The sequence below is a fragment of the Chroicocephalus ridibundus genome, chromosome 1, assembly GCF_963924245.1.
Source record: "Chroicocephalus ridibundus chromosome 1, bChrRid1.1, whole genome shotgun sequence".
Taxonomy (NCBI): Eukaryota; Metazoa; Chordata; class Aves; order Charadriiformes; family Laridae; genus Chroicocephalus; species Chroicocephalus ridibundus.
In genome coordinates, this window is record NC_086284.1 from 204,352,835 (window position 1) to 204,372,369 (window position 19,535).

The 19,535-nt window shown below is 36.6% G+C and overlaps 1 protein-coding gene across 1 annotated transcript in view; it reads left to right on the top strand.

The window, feature by feature from the left end:
* Window positions 1–19,535, top strand: part of LRRK2 (leucine rich repeat kinase 2) — a 68,494-nt gene that overhangs the window by 41,966 nt on the left and 6,993 nt on the right. The window contains exons 30-49 of the mRNA XM_063323410.1: window positions 896–1,023; window positions 2,115–2,333; window positions 3,389–3,590; window positions 4,211–4,299; window positions 5,273–5,460; window positions 6,392–6,546; window positions 7,562–7,708; window positions 7,862–8,053; window positions 8,819–8,965; window positions 9,287–9,387; window positions 9,566–9,756; window positions 10,430–10,590; window positions 11,397–11,567; window positions 13,472–13,572; window positions 14,222–14,416; window positions 15,395–15,588; window positions 15,873–15,945; window positions 16,746–16,930; window positions 18,315–18,467; window positions 19,195–19,403. Of these exons, the coding sequence (XP_063179480.1) occupies window positions 896–1,023; window positions 2,115–2,333; window positions 3,389–3,590; window positions 4,211–4,299; window positions 5,273–5,460; window positions 6,392–6,546; window positions 7,562–7,708; window positions 7,862–8,053; window positions 8,819–8,965; window positions 9,287–9,387; window positions 9,566–9,756; window positions 10,430–10,590; window positions 11,397–11,567; window positions 13,472–13,572; window positions 14,222–14,416; window positions 15,395–15,588; window positions 15,873–15,945; window positions 16,746–16,930; window positions 18,315–18,467; window positions 19,195–19,403 (3,201 nt within the window). The remainder of the gene's footprint in view (window positions 1–895; window positions 1,024–2,114; window positions 2,334–3,388; window positions 3,591–4,210; window positions 4,300–5,272; window positions 5,461–6,391; window positions 6,547–7,561; window positions 7,709–7,861; window positions 8,054–8,818; window positions 8,966–9,286; window positions 9,388–9,565; window positions 9,757–10,429; window positions 10,591–11,396; window positions 11,568–13,471; window positions 13,573–14,221; window positions 14,417–15,394; window positions 15,589–15,872; window positions 15,946–16,745; window positions 16,931–18,314; window positions 18,468–19,194; window positions 19,404–19,535) is intronic.

Below are 19,535 nucleotides of genomic sequence, written 5' to 3' on the forward strand. Positions count from 1 at the left end.
CAAACTTACCTTAAAAGTTAAGTGACCACTTATAAATTAGTGAATTCTGCAAATTGGCAGCTAATCCCTCAAATTTAATATAAAGCCTCAGGAATTTCTCATCACCAAACGTGGTCTGACCACTCTTTTCAATCACAGCAGTGTAGAACTGTCATTTCAGAACAGTAAAAAATGGCTTGTAATCACCAGAAGAATCATCTTCCACTCAACTCTGTTTCTCCCTTTTATAGTCTGGGTCTCTCAAGGCTCTACAGTATCACTGTTTCATAAGGTCACAGAAAACAAAGCTCTTAGGAGGAGTCTTTGAACTATGGGCTTTTGGAAGACTTTCTAAGTTTGGGGAACTCCAGAAGCACTTCTAAAATTCAGGGGTATTTTAGGCTATAGAAAATTCTTTTTAAACATTGGTCCATGATCATGTAAATACAGTCTGTATCACAACGGATAGGCACAGAATAGCAGCATTCAAGCTGAATGTCCTGCTTCAATTGTGCTTAATCACGTGAATTTAGGAGTCTTATTTTAGAGCTGCTGAAAGAATAGGAGAAAGGGAGGGAAGAAGGAAGGAAGGAGTGAGGGAGAAATTCAGTATTGTAGTTCTTAAAGAATCATGACCTTTCAAGCTGTCATTGTAGCAACCATGTTTATCCAGTTGTTAAATCTTACACTTCTTGATTTACATAGTTCAACGTTACACTTCAGTGAATGATCTACCATAGAGTACCTGCCTAAAATTCATAGTTATTACCCATTTCCTGTCAATTTAGATAATTTTCTGTAAGCATTCATTTCATTTGTGGATTAGTGATCTGAGAATAAGTGTTCTCCTGCTTTTTTGTGATCTGAAGATGTTCAATGAGGGAAGTACTAAACAGTGGAAATTTTTTAACATTAGGACAAGAAGAGTTCTACAGTACCCATCCTCATTTTATGACCCAAAGAGCTTTATATCTCGCTGTTTATGATCTCAGCAAAGGACAAGCAGAAGTGGATGCTATGAAGCCATGGCTTTTTAACATCAAGGTAAGCCATAGATATGTACAGAATGGAATTCCTCTTTCCAGGGAGCTTTTGGTGAACAGCAAATTAACTACATGTATTTTTAGAGAGGGAAGAGAAAAGAAGCTCTTCAGCAAATAAAAATAGTAAGACAAAACAAGAGCTGAAATACGTCAGATATTGGATATGAAAATATTTGTAGACATACAAAGACATACATGCCATTGTAGATTCTGGGGAGATCAGAATTTGACTAATTTAAAACTGACTAGATGCTGGTTTGAAACCGTGCTGTTAAGCGTATGCTTAGCCTCCTGTTGTTAATAGAGATGATTCCAGGACTATGATAAGGAAATTGGTCTGAGAATCCGCCTATATATTTTTCTTTTGCTCTAAGTATTTTATTTTCCTTTAATGGAATCACCCCATGGTGAGCATTACTTGTCCTTTCCTTTTGTATGACGGTTAGCCATGGCTGGGCAATGCAATTACATAAAGATTTTGTATACTGATCCTGTTTGTTAAACTTGGCTTTTCCTCTTCGCCTTGAGCAGTGATACGGGACAGAGGGTTACAGTCAGTTTAGTGTTGGTGAAGACCATTTCTGATGTGTTCTCCTTTGCTATGCAGTACTAGCAGGTGTTTCATCGCTGCACTGTTCTGATGGGAACGAGCAGAGTACCCTTTACTTTTTAAGGAAAAATAAAGTTATCCCTCTATTTTACTGACAATGTTATTAATCTGCAAAGCTTGAAATCCAGATCTACACTGCTTCCTTTTAGAAAAAGCTGATTTTTTGGTATTTCTATTTTGAAATTGACTGCTCTCTGTATGTTAAAAAATATGTTTCATATAGGCTGATGCACTTTTATTGCCTTATCCAGTGAAGGCTATTATACGGGATTGCTGTTTGAACTTATTCTGAATAAAGCCATCAAATAGTATTTCAGATTTCAAACTTACTTAAAGAGGTATATTTAAAGAGGAAGAAAGAATTGCTTTTTTCATTGTAATGATTGTTTTGACTAAATTGCGCACTTTTATAAAGGTGGATGTAAAACAGTAACATCAACATTCACTACTGAGTTAATCAGCGGTGTGGATCTTACTAACAGGCTCGAGCTTCAACATCCCCCGTCATTCTTGTCGGCACTCATTTAGATGTTTCTGATGAAATGCAACGTAAGGCCTGCATGACTAAAATTACTAGAGAGCTGTTGAATAAACGAGGCTTCCCAGCAATCCAAGATTATCACTTTGTGAATGCTACGGAAGAATCCGATTCCATTATCAGACTTCGGAAAATCATAATAAAGGAGAGCCTTCACTTCAAGGTAAGCTACATACTATTTGTAATATTGAAAACATCCTAGTTTTACTTAAGTAAATACATTTTTAAACATTAATTAAAGACATAATTAAATACATTTAAATACATTTTTAGTGTGATAGCAAACTCATAAGATCTTACACATAGCAAAATAATGAAGGAAAATTGCCAGTTTTGTTTTCATTTCATTTTCTACCAAAAAAATCAACTTAGTAAAAATGTCAGCTAAGTTTTGTACCAGTTACATTTTCACAAAGTACTAATGACATTTTTGACACGCAAAAATGCTACATTGCGTTGATGTTTAACTTCTTTGAGAGGAAGGTTACAAACTAAGAACTGGAGATTGTGGGAAAATTGTTTCCCTTTTTACTCAAAAAAAATTACTAGTTCAGCCCCCATGAAGAATGAAAAACCTGTTTTTCAGGTGCAGACTAATACCAAAGGTCAAAGGATGTCTCCAGGAAGGAACTCGGGCTCAGGAAACAGGGGCAAAGCACCCGACTGTGTTTCCCTTCAGTGTCACTAACCTGGCCAAACTTATTTCTTCCTCTCCTCTTCTCCACTGACTATCAGCAGTGGAGACGTTTAATTGACCTACTGCCGTTTTCACCCCAGTTTATCTAAAGACATGTCTAGAGATATTACAGATTATAAGAGTTATCTTTTTTTTTATTCATTTGCCTATTGTCTTTTGTTAACCTGAGATGTATGACATCATCTGTTCGTACATTGGATATTTTCCTTTTACTTCAAATCAAAGCTTCTCTTTGAACTTCTTAGAAGACATAATTTTTTAATTTTTATGTACATGTAATAAGGAAGTATTTTCTTCTTTGAGTATTCATTTATAGAAAGACATTCGTATTGTAATTCTGAAAGAAGAATTAGTCACATCTAATCACACCTTTCAGAAGCGATGTTAGTCAATAAATGAGTATTCTTGTTCCTTCTGGCTGCTAGTATTGAGTGGACATAACCACATTACATCTTAGTTTTATTGTCTGCATTTCACATGAATAAATAATACATATAAGATTATTATTCTTAATTATACAGATCAGAGATCAACCGGTGGTTGGTCAGCTAATTCCTGACAGCTACCTGGAACTGGAGAAAAGAATTTTAATGGAACGTAAAAATGTCCCAGTTGAATTTCCTGTGATTGATCAGAAACGCTTACTGGAACTGGTACAAGAAAGCCAGTTACAATTGGATGAAAATGAACTCCCTCACGCAATTCACTTTCTAAATGAATCAGGTAAAATATTCTCTTCAATGTATGTTTGTTAGCACTTTGTTGCAAATCTGCAGCAGACAGACCTGTACACATTTTTAAATCTCGCACAGGGTTGCCACAAAGTGTTGAGCTGAAATGCTTAAGCTTGGGTAACAGTTTTATAATCCAGGTTGTTCTGTCATAAAGGAATTCCATGATATAAAGGATCATTACTGTAACAATTTATGTATCTTACCCCTCCTTGAAAACATCATACCTGGTGGTTAGACAGCAGTTTCTGAAGAAAGATGCAGTTGTAATAGCTTGAATAGAGTAGCAGTTAGGCAAATATATGTAACAGCTTATCTTAATGCTGTACAGACTTTGTAAGATTAAATAATAAACCACACCGAGCATAGCTGCTTGGCTAAAACCGAAGTCCGTTTACAAATCTAACAAAACATCTGAAAATGAAGGTAAAGCTGAAGAAACGATGATTGCATTCTACTCTCCTGAGATATTGACATAAATTCGGTAGCTGTATTTATTATTCAAATTGTTCATGTCAAGTCATGTAAGAAAAACAGCCCAGAGAGGGGTGTTTATTTTGCTTAATATGGAGCTTGAGAAATGCATGGCTAATTACAATATTCTTTGTGCAGGTGTACTCCTTCATTTTCAAGACCCAGCACTACAGCTAAGAGATCTGTATTTTGTAGATCCTAAGTGGCTATGTAAAATCATGGCACAGGTTAGACTCTGATTACTTTTTGTATCTATATTCATGGAACTTTTTCCCCTGTCTCAAACCATTGTAATTTATCAGTGGTTCTTCTTCACCATTGCTTAACTGTTTCATGATCTAGAATTTTCTCAGGGCCCAGATTGGTTTACCTGGCTCTTTCTGTTTCCTTTGCTTTCTAGACAACTGTCTGTCTCAGTGGTTCTATGCTTTTATGCTGTAATGTCCAATATCATTTAAACTACACTGGACACAAAAATACATCTAGAATAGAAAAATGCCAGGGATGCAAGATAATCCTGCAATACATTGTGATAGGCTGAAGTGAAAGCTGGAATTTTGGATTAAAGTAGTAAGAATGGGGGAAGAAGGGTCATTGTATGCTTGGTCCTGACGGCAGAGGAGAGTGATACAGATTCACGTGTTGGGATGGGAGAGTAGCTTAAATGGAAACCATCGCTGATACATTGATCTAGAAACACTTTCAAAATTTTTATATGTACATATTCAGATTTCCTAACCTCTGAAACTTTACCTTTCATTCAGTGCAGGAAATGAGATGGCAAAAATGTAAGTTTGAGCCTTTAAAGCTGGTTGGATTAAGAGTTAGAAAAGACCTAGAAGATCATTTTGTCAGTACCAGTATGCTTGTGTGAAGTGCTGATATGAAAAATCACTGTACATAGGCTTCTTTCAGAGAACACTTTCACAAATTAACTCATGGAATAAATCTCCATATAATGTGGAATAGTGAAAGCTACTGAAGAATGGTAGCACGCTAGTGGCTTGGACAGGTTGAATACTTTCACTGCTGTCGTCTTGCTGGTTAGCATTATGGAAATGTTTGGTTTCGCTGTGAAATGTAGTCCATTTTTTTCCCCTAACCAATAGGCTATCAAATATTTCAGGGGAAAAAAGATTGTCAGGAAAATGCAATCTGATGATGACTGTACACCTGAAATTGTTTCACTTTTTTTGAAAGATTCTGACGGTGAAAGTGGAAGGGTTTTCTAAGTATCCTAAGGGAATTGTTAAGCGTTCAGATGTGGAAAAATTCCTTTTAAAGAAGAGCAAGTTTCCTAAGATCTACATGTCACAATACTTCAAGCTTCTGGAAAAGTTTCAGATTGCGTTGCCATTAGGAGAGGATCAGCTACTAATCCCAAGCAGGTAAGCAAAGAACTAAACCCACACATGAGAGCCATAGGGATCAATTGAAATGAAAAGCTCCCATCAGGCTAACTAGTTTAACTGACCATCACAGCTGTTCCGTATATGAAAACATGATACATACTTAGTACACTACATTTTAGTGAACAGTTTCACAGGCATGTTAAGCCAATCTTGTAGCAAATAAAGCTTACATCCTGTTAGCATGGTGGATAAATGGAATCTATAAATGTTAAAAGGCTTTATGAGGATAATATTTCTTTTATAGTTATGATGCTTTGAGACTGCAGCAGGAAGATTATAATTTAGCTTTACATCACGGTATGCCAGCATTGCGGATATTTATTGCGTTATAAAAGATAACCATGAATTTCTGTAGCCTGTTTGCTTGGAGTGAGAATCACAGTCAAGTTACTCAGAGGCAGTATCTCCTCCAAACAGTCTAGTTATTAAATGTGGTGACAAAAAAGTGTTATGTATTTGAATGCAGTCTTTTTGCTTCATTTGAAGCAGGTGACACAGTTTCTCTGCCTCAGTTACAGATTTCCCTCATGTGTTTAATAATGCTTATTTTGCTTAATGGAGAGAGTGCTGCATGGTTGCATTGATTGGAGTTTCTACATTCTTCAGAGTCCTGGGATAGATTTGCTCTGAATGGCTTACCTGGCTTATGTGTGTTTCAGGTTTTTATAACATTTACATTTGATATCTAATGATTGTTAGTGAGGTTCTATTGGGTTTAAATTACAGCAGAACTTCACTTTATTACAAACAAGCAGAATCGGAATATACACTATCTGTCTGCTCCCTGATCATTTCAATCATTCATTCATTAATAAATAATGCATTTTACATAATAAATAATGTATGTCATCAATCAGTTTGGATAAAGTACATCATTAAATACTGTCTAATATTTTTATTCTTTCAGTTTGTCTGATCACAGACCTGTTATAGAGCTTCCCCACTGTGAAAATTCAGAAATTATTATCAGGCTTTATGAGATGCCGTACTTTCCGATGGGATTTTGGTCCAGGCTGATCAACAGGTTGCTTGAAATATCACCTTACATGCTGTCAGGAAGAGGTACAAATCTTTATCTTCAAAAGCAAGAGTGAGCGTGTTTGCTTTGAATGCCAACATCTGCATTTTAAAGCTCTAATCCCTAATATTGTTTTGCTTTAGCTCATTTCTGGCCAGTTCAGAAATATGAAAAAAGAACAGTGGACATTTTTGTAACTTAGAAATATCCAGATAGTGCCTGATCTGTACAGTGTTGTGTAAAAGAAATTAAAGGTTGTATGCAGCCTATTTCTCTTTTTCACATGCTAGAGATAGAGGAAATCCTTAAATTTATGCAATATTGCCATTCTCCTCTACAAGGAATACAGGAAAAAGGATATGCCTTCCACACAGAAAAACAAACTGCTTTTCTTCAGATTCATTCCTTTATGAAAGTCTAAAACCTTTGCTTTTATCAGAAGGCAGCGGGGGGAGGGGGAGCATCTTTAATTTTTTCCCAATAACTCTATGCTTTGACATGAGGTCTATCTGCTGAACTTTGCAATTTCATTCATCTTTGTTTTTTTAATGTGTGATTTATGAATACCGGTGACAAGTAAAGTATGAAAAATATGCATTGCTAGACATACAAATGTCATTTATAACTGCCTGGTCTCCTGGCATTTGATTTCCTCCTGAGCACAGGCTTCCATATTCTTAATATTTCACGTATGTGTGATAGAGGGAAAATTTAAATCACTGACTTTTTTTCATATGTTGCCTAGGATATTCTGTATTTGAACCTGAATGTACCTAAGCATTTCTGTAATCCGTGCATGCATCACCTGCTGCATGACTTACTGTCTTACCATTAAATATTTAGTTTGTCTTATAGAACTGAACATTAGTTGACATGCATTCAGCTTTTGTGGAGCTATTCCATCTGCAAAGTTTTAGCCTTTATTTTATTTTTTATTTGGGTAGGCATAAACCTACAATCATAATTAAATATTTTAAGTACCATAAATTATTCTTCATATTTTAAAATACGACATTCATATTGGAGATCAGATTTTTAATCTTTTTTTGTATTTTCTAGAGCGAGCTCTTCGTCCTAATAGAATGTATTGGAGACAAGGCATCTACTTGAATTGGTCTCCTGAAGCTTATTGTCTAGTGGAATCAGCAGTATTTGACAACAACCCAGACAGTTTTTTGAAAATTACGGCACCTTCTTGCAGAAAAGGTTAATTATTCCTGAGCCTGATTTTTGCTCCAGTTTGATTGCAGCTTGGCATTTTGGTTTGTTTTGCTCTTGCCTTTGGAATGTAGAGTTTAGCTTTGTAATTACAAGTATGGCAGGTTGAGGCTGTAATTTCCCTCTTCTGATTTCTTAAAGGGTGCATCCTTTTGGGGCAAGTTGTGGATCACATAGATTCTCTTATGGAAGAATGGTTTCCAGGTTTGCTGGATATAGATGTATGCGGTGAAGGGGAAACACTGTTGAAGAAATGGGCTCTGTACAGCTTTCAGGATGGTGAAGAACACCAAAAAATACTACTCGATGACTTACTTAAAAAAGCTGAAGAAGGTATATATTTATGCCATTTGACGTTGTTCAAGGTATACCTGCATGTAGATAAATACTAAACGACATCTCCTTTATAACATTTGTGTACTTCATGTTATTTAAAAATGTTTCATTTCTGTAAGAAATAATTACAGTATGAGTCAAAAGCAACTTGTTATTTTTTCTTATGTAAGAGCTGTTAGTGTAAGTATAGAATACGGGGCAGATTGCAGCTATTCTTTATAGTCATGTATCAGTGGCAATAATGAAAAGAATTGTTTTGTCATAGTAGCGATAATGTAACTTCATTCATGGAACTGAAACCAGCACATAGTAAAACTGATACTAAATCTTTTGATTGGACCACATAGAACAGTAATTTAAAGGGCAATATTCATGATAACATTCTACATACTAAGAGAATTCTTTCTTTTTATAGACAGAAAAATAATCTCTTGGTTAGTTTGGTGTTGTTACATAGCAACATTTGCTATCACATTTGATTGGTACATATACAGAACCTTGAAAATACTTAAACATGTAAGATACATTAATTTGAATGGCAAACTTAATTAGCGTTCTGTTCCATATGTGTATGTATGTATGTTTAGGTCTGTGCATGCTTATGTATATATATAAACATAAACACACACACATATGAATTGAATGTTAGGTACATTGATCATATAGACTCACAGAGATCCATGTACCTTTCAGTGCCTTTTGAATGATGACTATCCTTTTTTTTCTTTTTTTTTTTTCAAATGTCTCATTTATTTTTCCTAGGTGACCTTTTGGTAAATCCAGATCAACCAAGACATACCATTCCAATAGCTCAGATTGCTCCTGATCTGATACTGGCTGATTTGCCTAGAAATATTATGTTGAACAATGATGAGCTGGAATTTGATGAAGCTCCTGAATTTCTCTTGGGTAAGCATTATTTGTTAGGATTTTTTTACAGAGCTTGTGTAAACAAATATGTTGAAGTCAGTTGTGCAACATACGGAAAAAATTTTAGAGATTTCTGTTCTGTGGAAATGTATTTTTTAAGGTATTCTGAATTTCAGGTTATTGAGTTTTGATTTTCCATTAATTTGTGTGCTAGGACACTGGTTTTTTTATGTTACTGATCATGAAGCTTAACACAGTAGATGATCCACACGTTAAAATTGGACCCTTTCAGCTATTTTTTTGAGAAATAGTTGATATCCCCTTGTTTTTAATATTCTTTTCAATTTTATCTTTGAAAAGGTGATGGTGGGTTTGGATCTGTGTACCGTGCATCCTATGGCGGAGAAGAGGTTGCTGTAAAGATTTTCAATAAACATACTTCCCTCAGGCTCCTAAGACAAGTAAGAAATACTGCTTTTTTTTTTTTCTGTAGTTCTGCTCTTGGAATACCAACCCTAGTGAAGACATTAAAAAGCTTAAGTAAAGTGCAAGACTTCACTCCAAGACATTTCTGAGTTTTCTTCAGAGCTACAGAGGTTATGCTATTTCCAGTATTTCATCTGATTTTACGATTTACAGGAGCTTGCAGTGCTTTGTCACCTCCATCACCCCAGTTTAGTGTCTCTGCTGGCTGCTGCAATCCGTCCCCGGATGCTGGTGATGGAATTAGCCCTTAAAGGATCTCTCGATCGTTTGCTTCAACAAGACAATGCAAGTTTAACTAGAACACTTCAGCACAGGATAGCTCTACACGTAGCTGATGGCTTAAGGTAAATGTGACTTCTGTGTTGCTGCAAAAGCAGGATACAGCTGCAAGTAGAATATACTGCAAATGAAAAGCTTATCTTTCCTTTTATCTCAAGTAGAGTATTCCCTGGGTCAGACAAATGCTTGTATTTTTATGATTGATTATCTGATACATAACACAAACTTTTGTTACCTGTTTTTTTTCTGCTAACAAGCGTTGCTCATATAAGTAGAGAAATAGAGAAATCGATGGAATTTCGATGTGGCTGTCGATTTCTTATTAAAATGTCAAAGAAATTAGTTTAGTGCATTTTTAAAGTTCAGAAAGTCCATGAATGTGCTCAGGAGCTGTTGAAGTGTGACCGTAAAACCACAAAACCTGCAAAGGAGCTCAGGGAGCAGTGAAGCTTAAACTTCTAAGATTCACTTTTCAAACTGCCAGTGACTCTTCAGATACAACTTGGGACTAAAATACTGCAATGTTTATGTGCCAGTAAATAGTATTTCAGAACAATTCTAAAGTCAGTACCCAGTAAGGTGGTGTCATGTTGGTATTGTAATGTTTGACATTTTTTAACACAATATTTAACATTTGAAAGTAAAATTTACTGTTGCGGGAATAATGCATTCAGTGTGTGTGTATGGATGCATCCCTGAATTAGGAATGCTTTCAATACACACTTTTTTGATTAACAGGTACCTGCATTCAGCAATGATCATCTACCGTGATTTAAAGCCTCACAACGTGTTACTCTTTACCCTGTATCCCAATTCAGCTGTTATTGCAAAAATAGCTGACTATGGCATTGCCCAGTATTGTTGCCGAATGGGAATAAAAACCTCTGAAGGCACACCAGGTATGGAAAAATGCTTTGTTTTACAGTGCATTATGTCAAAAAATAGCTAGAAGTAACTCAAATCTATACTCCAGTCAAAATCATGAAATATAGTCCTAATCCTATTACAAGTTGTGATGCCAGATTTATACCTCTTGGCCTTTCTGCCTGTTCATGTTTTAACCCCTTTTAGAAGAATCAAGGAGCATACTCTTTAGCATCAATAAGTTCTCTTTAAAAAGAGAACAAATTAAATTGCAAGCATTAGTTATGATTTTTTTCTGTCTTGTTTTAGTATGGTTATTGTGATACTGAAATTATACTGCTAAAATTATTTGTTGTTTTAATTTTCATTAAGGCATAGGTAGGTCTTAATTTTTTTTAAAGGCGATAAATGCCTGCACTGTTCCCTGACTTTAGAGAGAACATATTACTATCTATTTTAAAGCACGGAACAATTTAACAACTTTGAAAATTGTCTTTATGTCTTGGAAACTTTGTCTGAGGGTGTGACTTCAAGTGTTAAATGTTAGGCCTTCGGTGAGGACTGCAGACTTGCCTTTCGTTTTCAATATTCATTGCTAAATGAATTATTTTATGTGTAATGGTGCAGGAGCTCTGTAACTAATGTACTGTCCCCTTCCTTTATACTGATTGCTGATATTTTTGGAGGTTTGCCACATGCAAACTATTGCCAGCCCAGAAATAGTGTGCCATTTTGGTGTACTTCCTGTGACATTTTCATCAATAAGTGTTTGCTCTTAAAAGGATAAAGAAGGCATCAGCTTGGTATGAATCACAACTATTAATAAATGATTTATTTGCAGGATTTCGAGCACCGGAGGTTGCCAGAGGAAATGTTATTTACAATCAGCAAGCTGATGTTTATTCATTTGGCTTGCTGCTTTATGACATTTTAACCGGAGGAGGTAGAATAATGGAAGGCTTGAAGTTTCCAAATGAATTTGATGAATTAGCAATACAAGGAAAGTTGCCAGGTATGCCGTGTTTCTTAAAGTTTTAACATGAAAGTGTGTCATTTGTCCTGCCTCCTCTGAAAATAACACCTCTCAAGTTTTATGTTGTATCTGGCAGTGATCTGAGGAGGAGACTAAATAATAGAAATTTTTAGAAGCTTCTCCTAATTTCACATGGACTGGAAATAGTGAGAAATAGGCATCTATTCAACATCACATTGGTTATAATTTCATTGCAATTTCAAAGGAACTATCTGGTTCACTTTTTAAAGAAACAGAGGTTTTGTATACTTGGGACTTTATCCAGACCTAGGGAAAAAGGATGTTGCTGAAGGTACCTTCTAATGCCATGTCTGGACTTGACCCTTACATATTACTGTGATATCATGCACTAAGATAAACACAATTTCCCTTGTGTTCTTTGATCATGATACATTACGGTAAAAAATCCATTATAGAGAAGCTGCATATCTTAAAATCTTTTTTAAAAAAAACAAAACAAACTCAAAATCATCTTCTTTTTTTTTTTTTTTTTTTTTCCCAAAAAAAAGTGCCACTCCCTTGAAAGAGCAGCCACCCCTAAAGGTTTTAAATAGGGAATTCCCTTTTAACTTGTCAAGAGTGTGAAGTCCCTGCCCAGCTATGTAAAGTTCTTCATATTCAATTTGCATTACAATATGTAGTTGTTGGCTGCTGTAAGGAAGATTAAACAGGCTCTCAGGCTGGACATGGTGTAGTCTTCTTGACAGTGTAACTCAGTATTTGGCAATTTCTGTGTAAAGAGCTGTTGAAGTTTTATCGTACTACAAGCTTAATGCGTGGCATTCTTATTTATTGCCGTGCAATATTGGATATACTCATGAAACATTCTTTAAGACTGAAAAGTCACTCCATCTAGGAAAGGGCAGCAACTGTACCACTTAATCTGGCATGGCTTGTCCATTAGGAGAGACAGAGAGTTCATACATCCTCTACTTGTTAAAGAGAATAGTCCAATTCATAGCTCAGACAGTTTAAAACCCCTCCCTAAAGAGGCCGTCCCAAGAACTGAAGACTAAGAATCTCTTGAGTGCAGCTGTCTATCTGGCTGTTTCCTGTATTATAAGCCCTATGAAATAATCAGAAGTATTAGTTTCTGGAGGTAGTACAGTTCCATCTGTGCACATGCTCATCATTTATCTATTTCCACCAAAAAAGGGGCTGACTGAGGTCACAGTAAACAGTGCCTATCGTTTGCTGAACAGGATATGTTCATTTGCAAGTATTTATCATTAATGTTACCTCTGTCTGATGTAGGACTGGAATATCAGCTGTGGATTATGATGAACTAAAAGGAAATGCAATACAGGCGCCGTTATTCATGGGTGATTTGTTCTTAGAGAGGTCAGCGCCTATAGTCGTAAGATACATATTCAAAGCACTGAGTGGGAATTTAAACTTCCATATCTCATAAATGCTATATAGAGTTGTTTGTCTAAATTGCTATACATTTTATTGCAAGTTCATCTGTATTCCATATACTTCTGGCGAAACACAGAAGAGTTAAACGTGGAGAAAAATGTTCACGGGAATTGAAAAAAACTGCAGACTGAAATGACGTGCCCTTTAATGGTCAGCATTAGTCAAAACACAACTCACACATATTTGTGATTCAGTCCCAGGTATAGGAACATTAAAAAAAAGTTAAGGCAAACCCCATTTGCTTTAACTGCTTTTAATGACAAGGATTCTAGCTCTAGCATTTCGTGCTGTAGCATTTAATGGCAGATGAGCGATTCCAAGCTGTTCATGCTGACATTTTACCTAACAGTATGGTATTTCTTAGAGCAACTCTGTAAGAAATTAGATGAATTCTTAAAATAAGAAGAAAGTTATTCAGAACTCCCATTTCTGAACTAAAGAAGTTATCTAATTTTACATTTTAGATCCTGTCAAAGAATATGGGTGTGCCCCCTGGCCTAAAGTTGAAAATTTAATTAAAAAGTGTTTGAAGGAAAACCCTCAGGAACGGCCAACATCTTCCCAGGTATTACTTAGTGTATTTATTTGTATTTTTGAGATAGATGAAGCTGTTGTGCTTTCTGAAAAGGAATGGAACGTTTTAGTTAGTAAGAGGCACAGGTTTCTTCTTTTCTGGAACTGAAACAGCCATGCAATATTGCCTGCTCTTGCCATCCAGGATAAACTGTTCCATTCAAATCTACCAGCCATTTATTCTAGCCTGCTGTTTTTCCCTGTTTTGCTGTATAGTTATTGTAAAGAAACAGGATTCGGATTACTTCATGGTCTTTACCAGAGCTATGCAAAAAGGACTTTGCTATTTAGTACCAAGGTGGTTAGCCTACACTGTTCCATGCATGTGAGAGGAGGAACAGCACTGTGGATCCGAAACCTACTGGCTGTTACCACACATCGTGTTGCCCTTTGAAATGGGTGAAGTTTTCAAACATGCCCTAACCCCATTGACTTCCTGAAATTTTAACAGAGAAATGAGTGTCAATGTAAAGCTGCTCAGTGCACAAAGATTGCTCGTTAATAGTGGTAATACAAATGAGCAGACCTGCTGAGATACTGTGTCCATATTCCATAAAACATTGTTATCCGTTGCTTGTTATGTATTTCTCACTGTACAAGCCATTGTTATTACCATCTGCATGCTGTGGCTTTCTTTGTAGGTTTATGAGATCTTGAATTCAGCAGAGCTTATCTGTTTGATGAGGTATGTTTCAATACCCAGCACGTCCACAGCAGAGTGCATGGTAGCTGCCAATCAAAGCTGCAAGAAGGCAGGAGTCTGGATAGGCAATGGGAACACAGAAAAAGCACAGCTTTCATTTGTTAACCTAAATACAGATGGACACACTTGTGAGGTACGTGGGAAAGTTGCCATTTAAGCTAATTTTTTGGCACCCAGATGTATTTCAGACAAAGTAATTGCATTTTAACAGCAGGATACTACTTTTGGAGAGCTAAGCTTTGAGAGAACAAAGATTTCTCATAAGTGAGTCATCATTGTACCCATGAAATGAAGCAGAAACGGCAGTCGCTTTTTCCTCTCTTCCTGCCATCCAGCCTGAACTTTCTCATAGTACAGTCTCTCCACTACTAGGTTCCTTTCTTCCACTCAGATGGAAGTGATTTCTAGCACGGAGGCCCTTTGTATCTCTACATCCCATAACAATCCAGCTAGTCTCTTAATGATTCCTGTCTTCCCATGGATGCTACCTCATTGTGTCACTTTGGGTGATACCCTCCATCTCTTTTCATTTGTTTTTTGTACCATTTGCCTGTGCCATCAGAAAAGGGAAAATGTTTTACCCAGGCTTGATGTGCTGTGATGAACATGTATGCCAGAACTGAGTGTGAGTCATCATCAAAGTTGTTTAACTGCCATCTGTTGACCATGATACACTTGAATTGGCAGCTTTGGTATAAATGATATGGCTTCTTTTTCTAAAACTAAAATGAGAAAAAGAAGTATTAGACCAGTAATTTTATTGTTAGCAATTAAACTGAACTTATATTGCAGTGTGGTTCCATTTGCTTAGTTCTCTGATGGCTTTGAGACCTTCATTAGAACAGAGAGAGACAATATTTTTTTCAGCATTCAGCATAGAGATTTTCCTGTGTACTGCTTCAGGGGTCCTTCCCAGTGCTTTGGAGATAGATGGCACAGTTGAAGATGTATTCTGCTAAAAGAGAATTAGATTTCTTAATGGGGAGGTTAGGTCTTGGATTTGTCCAGGGTCCAAGCAGATTTTTATTTTATTTTTCTTACCATCAATTTACTAGCATTTACTGTTACTGAAATCATAAACAGGTTGTTTTTCTCTTTTTTTCTGACTCAGGATATTGCGGATAGTAAAATTTTAAGTTTGACCTTAGTGACCCTTCCTACTGAGAAAGAAAACTGGATTGTAGCAGGAACCCAGTCTGGTTCTCTGTGGGCAGTTAACACAGAAGAAGAAACAAGAAGGCACCGTCTGCAGAAAATGTCAGATTCCATCACTTGTTTGTACTGTAATTCTCTTTCAAAGCAAAGGTATAAATGAATCAAATATTTTGGGTTACATTTTGAAAATATGACTAAACAGAGATGTTCAGAAAATGACATCTGTACACTCATGCAGTTTTGTTCAGATATCTGCTTATTTCGCTTACATTTTCACTTTAATTTTGCACCCAGTGTAACTACATTCCTGACCACAGGTAGTTGTATTAGCTTTTAGGTTTCAATGAAACTCTTGAAATACCAGAGGCTACTTATTTAATTTTTTCTTGCCTGATTAAGGCATTTCTAGAATTCATTATTTTATTTTATTTCAGCAAACAGAAGAATTTCTTCTTGGTAGGCACAGCTGATGGCAGACTGGCAGTTTTTGAAGACAGAGCAGTAAAGGTAGACTTGTTCTTTGCTGTCTGTTCTACAAAAGGATATCAGTTATATGTAAAGTAACTACCAACAGTAGCTTAATTTCATGCAGCTTATTTTTTAATTGCTTCTCTGAAACTAAAAATAAATTTCTACTGCAGTCTTAGAGGAACTGTACATGTTTTACAATATCTGTTTTAACCAATAGAGTTAAGACGGGAAAATTATTTCTCATTATAGGACTTTGAAAGGCCTGGCAAACTGACTAGCAAGTGACATTAATGGCTGTTATAAAGAATATTCTAACAGTATTCATCTCTTTTATTTATTGCTGTTATAGCTCCTTTTTCTTTTTGTTCACGCTGAATTTTCATAGAAAAAAAGAAAAAAAAAAGACAATATTGTTTGGATTTTCTGTAGGTCGGAGTTCTGCTCACAGAACAGGTAAAGAAATGCTGGGAGCTGCTTATATCAGCTGGTTCCTGAGGGTTATCTCCTGACAGTATGCAGCCTAGAGCAGTTATGGAGTTGCAATGTATTGCAGAACTCGAATGTGGTCCAGTGTGGGATGTCTCCACGGTGACTTTCCCTCCGGTTCTTGAACTGTGCCAGGGGTTGCAGAAAGTATCAGTCCCAGCTCTCCTGCTTCTGCTCACACAGGCAGTTTCTGTGAGACACCAGTTTCTAACATGGTGGAAAGGTACCATAATGGTTCAGAAAATCTGGCTGTGTAAATTGAATTCAGCAGACTGTGGGGCCTTGTTTTAACAGTTTCTGAGTGTCTGTGTACTCCTTATTTCTAATGGAGAGTATACTTTTTCTTGCAGTGTAAGGGTGCAACACCTTTGAAGATACTAACTATAGGAGATGTTAGCACACCGCTGATGTGCTTAAATGAATCCTCATACTTATCTGAAAAGAATATTATCTGGGGAGGCTGTGGAACAAAGATCATTGCCTTAACTAGTGATTTTTCTGTTCAAAAGCTCATTGAAACAAAGACAAGTCAACTGTAAGTTCTTTTTATAAGTGATGTTAATTGGCTCTTTCGTTGTTTTCATTAAAGATTTCTGGCAGTACTTTGATGTAACGTCTTGTTCTAGAGCTCATTCTTTGAGTTCTCTTGTTTCTGTTCTTTTCCTTCCCCAATACAGATGGAATACAGTGTGCATTAAAATAAGATCAGTGAGTAGTATTTAAAGTATGTATTGCCGCTTTTAAACAAGGAATATGCATTTTTACTATATAAAGGATTTATGAAGTCAGTATCTCTTCGGAAAATGTATAAATGCAACTGATCATTTTTTCTCCCCCAGTTGCATTTGTCCAGGCCCTGGTTACTTTATTTAGAATTATTCACGCATACTTTGCATAGCATTTGTCCTTAAATGTTTGTCAGTATGATATGTGTGCGTATCTTTGCCCTTTATAGTTCAGTCATGTATGATTGCTGACTTCTCATTATTTAGAAATTGAAGACTGCAGGTTTTGGTGTGTTTGAGCAAATCCTGCTCTGAAGTTAAGGGGAGTTTTCCTTGAGCAGGGAAAACAGTGTTTGATTTTATGCTAGTAGAGATCATTATTTTGGGAAATTACTTTTCTTTAGAAAATAATGTGTCAATATAAAGCGAGAAACCAAAACGTCAGTAAAATGCAGTTCAATGGCAAGATGCAAAATATGTCACAGGAGTAATCTGAGCTTTGTGGAGGCAAAACTGTATATAGTTTTGAAAATAAAGTTGTCAAAAACAAGTAACATTAGGGAAAGTAGCGGTGTTACCGAGTGTCTGCTATCAGGCACCGGTGATTTTGAGCTGTTCTTTGAGATGAATTGAAGAGTCAGTGAAATAAGCTAATGCTGTTCAATTGATACATGCAGGCACAGAGCTGGCATGAGAGACAAATTCGTATGTAGAGGAAAATAGCCAAAAAGGCTGTCAGCTGAAGTAAAACAAGAGCAGAGCAAGGTGAACTAAATCTCACTGCTGCTTTTTAGGCTTACTTATCTTTGTGTTGAGTGACCCTTTATGGCCTGTGGGCCCTGTAAGAACTATTGAGTGTCTCCAAACATTGAAAGAGTGGCAGGAGAAAGGTGGAGTTTGCCCTGCTGTGATGTGAGCATATGTGATTTGAGCAGACAAATGGGGAAGACTTATTAATAGGTTTTGGGCATTAATGTGCCTCTGGGGATATCATCAGCATAACTCCATTACAGTGAGAATTTATGTCGAACTGTAGGAAGATTATAGCAAACCCTTTCAGTTGCATCCTAGCACAGTTTGGTTTTAAGGCTGAATGATTCTGTAAGAGTTAGAGGGAAGCTAATCCCACTCAATAGTCAAGTTTTTCTACTAGATTTTTTCTGTGTATCTAACTGGAGTTCTTTTCTCATCTAGGTTCTGTCATAATGCTTACAGCGATGCAAATATTATTTCAATAGCAATAGACAAATCCATCTACTTGGCAAAGAAAAACAGCCATTTTGTGGAAATCTGGGACAAGAAGACAGAAAAACTTTCAGAACTAATTGACTGTGCACATTTTCTTAAGTAAGTATTTCCGATTGATGGCCACAGAAAGCTGAATGTCAGATTGCCTTCTCTAGCATAGTACCTTTACCTGCTGGAGGTAAGGGATTTGCCCCATTCTTTGGGCAAATGTGGAATTCCTTTCCTCTCTTTTGGCCTGGAACTTCAGAATATCCCATACAGAATCTCAGTTTTTTAAGACCCTTAATATATTTCACAATTTGTCTATGACGTTGAGAAGATTCATTTAACAATGCTCGAGAAAGAAGGAAGTTTTTGCTGTCCTTCAGGTACTAGTGCTTTTGCACCCAGTTACTTCCTGCATCCCCTGAATGTCTTCTCTCTCCAATGCACAGATTCAGTAGGAGACAGAATTTTAATAGCAGTGACTGTGATTTTCATTTGCATTTAAATTGTTGCTCTCCCTTAATGTGCCACGTCCATTTCGTTTTCATGGCGAGGTGAGGAGCAGCTCTAGGTGTGCTCCTCCCACTTTGCAGTGACATTATTGCCCTGCAGACTAGGAGAGACCAGAGAAGTATACCTGCCTTTAAAGGTCTTTTGAAGCAGACCAGCTGGGTCTTAGAAGTCCAGGAGCTTTCATCCCAGTTTGTTTCAAGTCAGTCAGCTGATTAGCATGAGATTTTTGCAGCTTCTCGTTTAAAAGGCTGGTATTGAGAGAGTCAATTTAGCAGTTGTGGAGTAGTGTGCTGCCAGATTTTAATACAAATTTTCTCCGTGCTTATAGGGACAAAGTGGAAAAACTAAATAAGGAATCAAAACATAAACTGGCTTATTCTGGAAGAGTGAAGACAATTTGCCTGCAGAAAAATACTGCACTGTGGATAGGGACAGGAGGAGGACATATCTTGCTGCTTGATTTATCAACACGTCGTCCTGTACGAGTTATAGACAACTTCTGTGATTCTGTCAGAGTCATGATAACAGCTCAGCTAGGTGAGTACAACCATCACATGATGAGTATTTTGAAATCAGTGCCAAGTTTAGGGTTGCTGTCTGCTGTTTGACGTGGTGTTCCAGGAACAGATTAGCATTTTCTGCGGTTTGTTCATTCATTCTATTCCACTG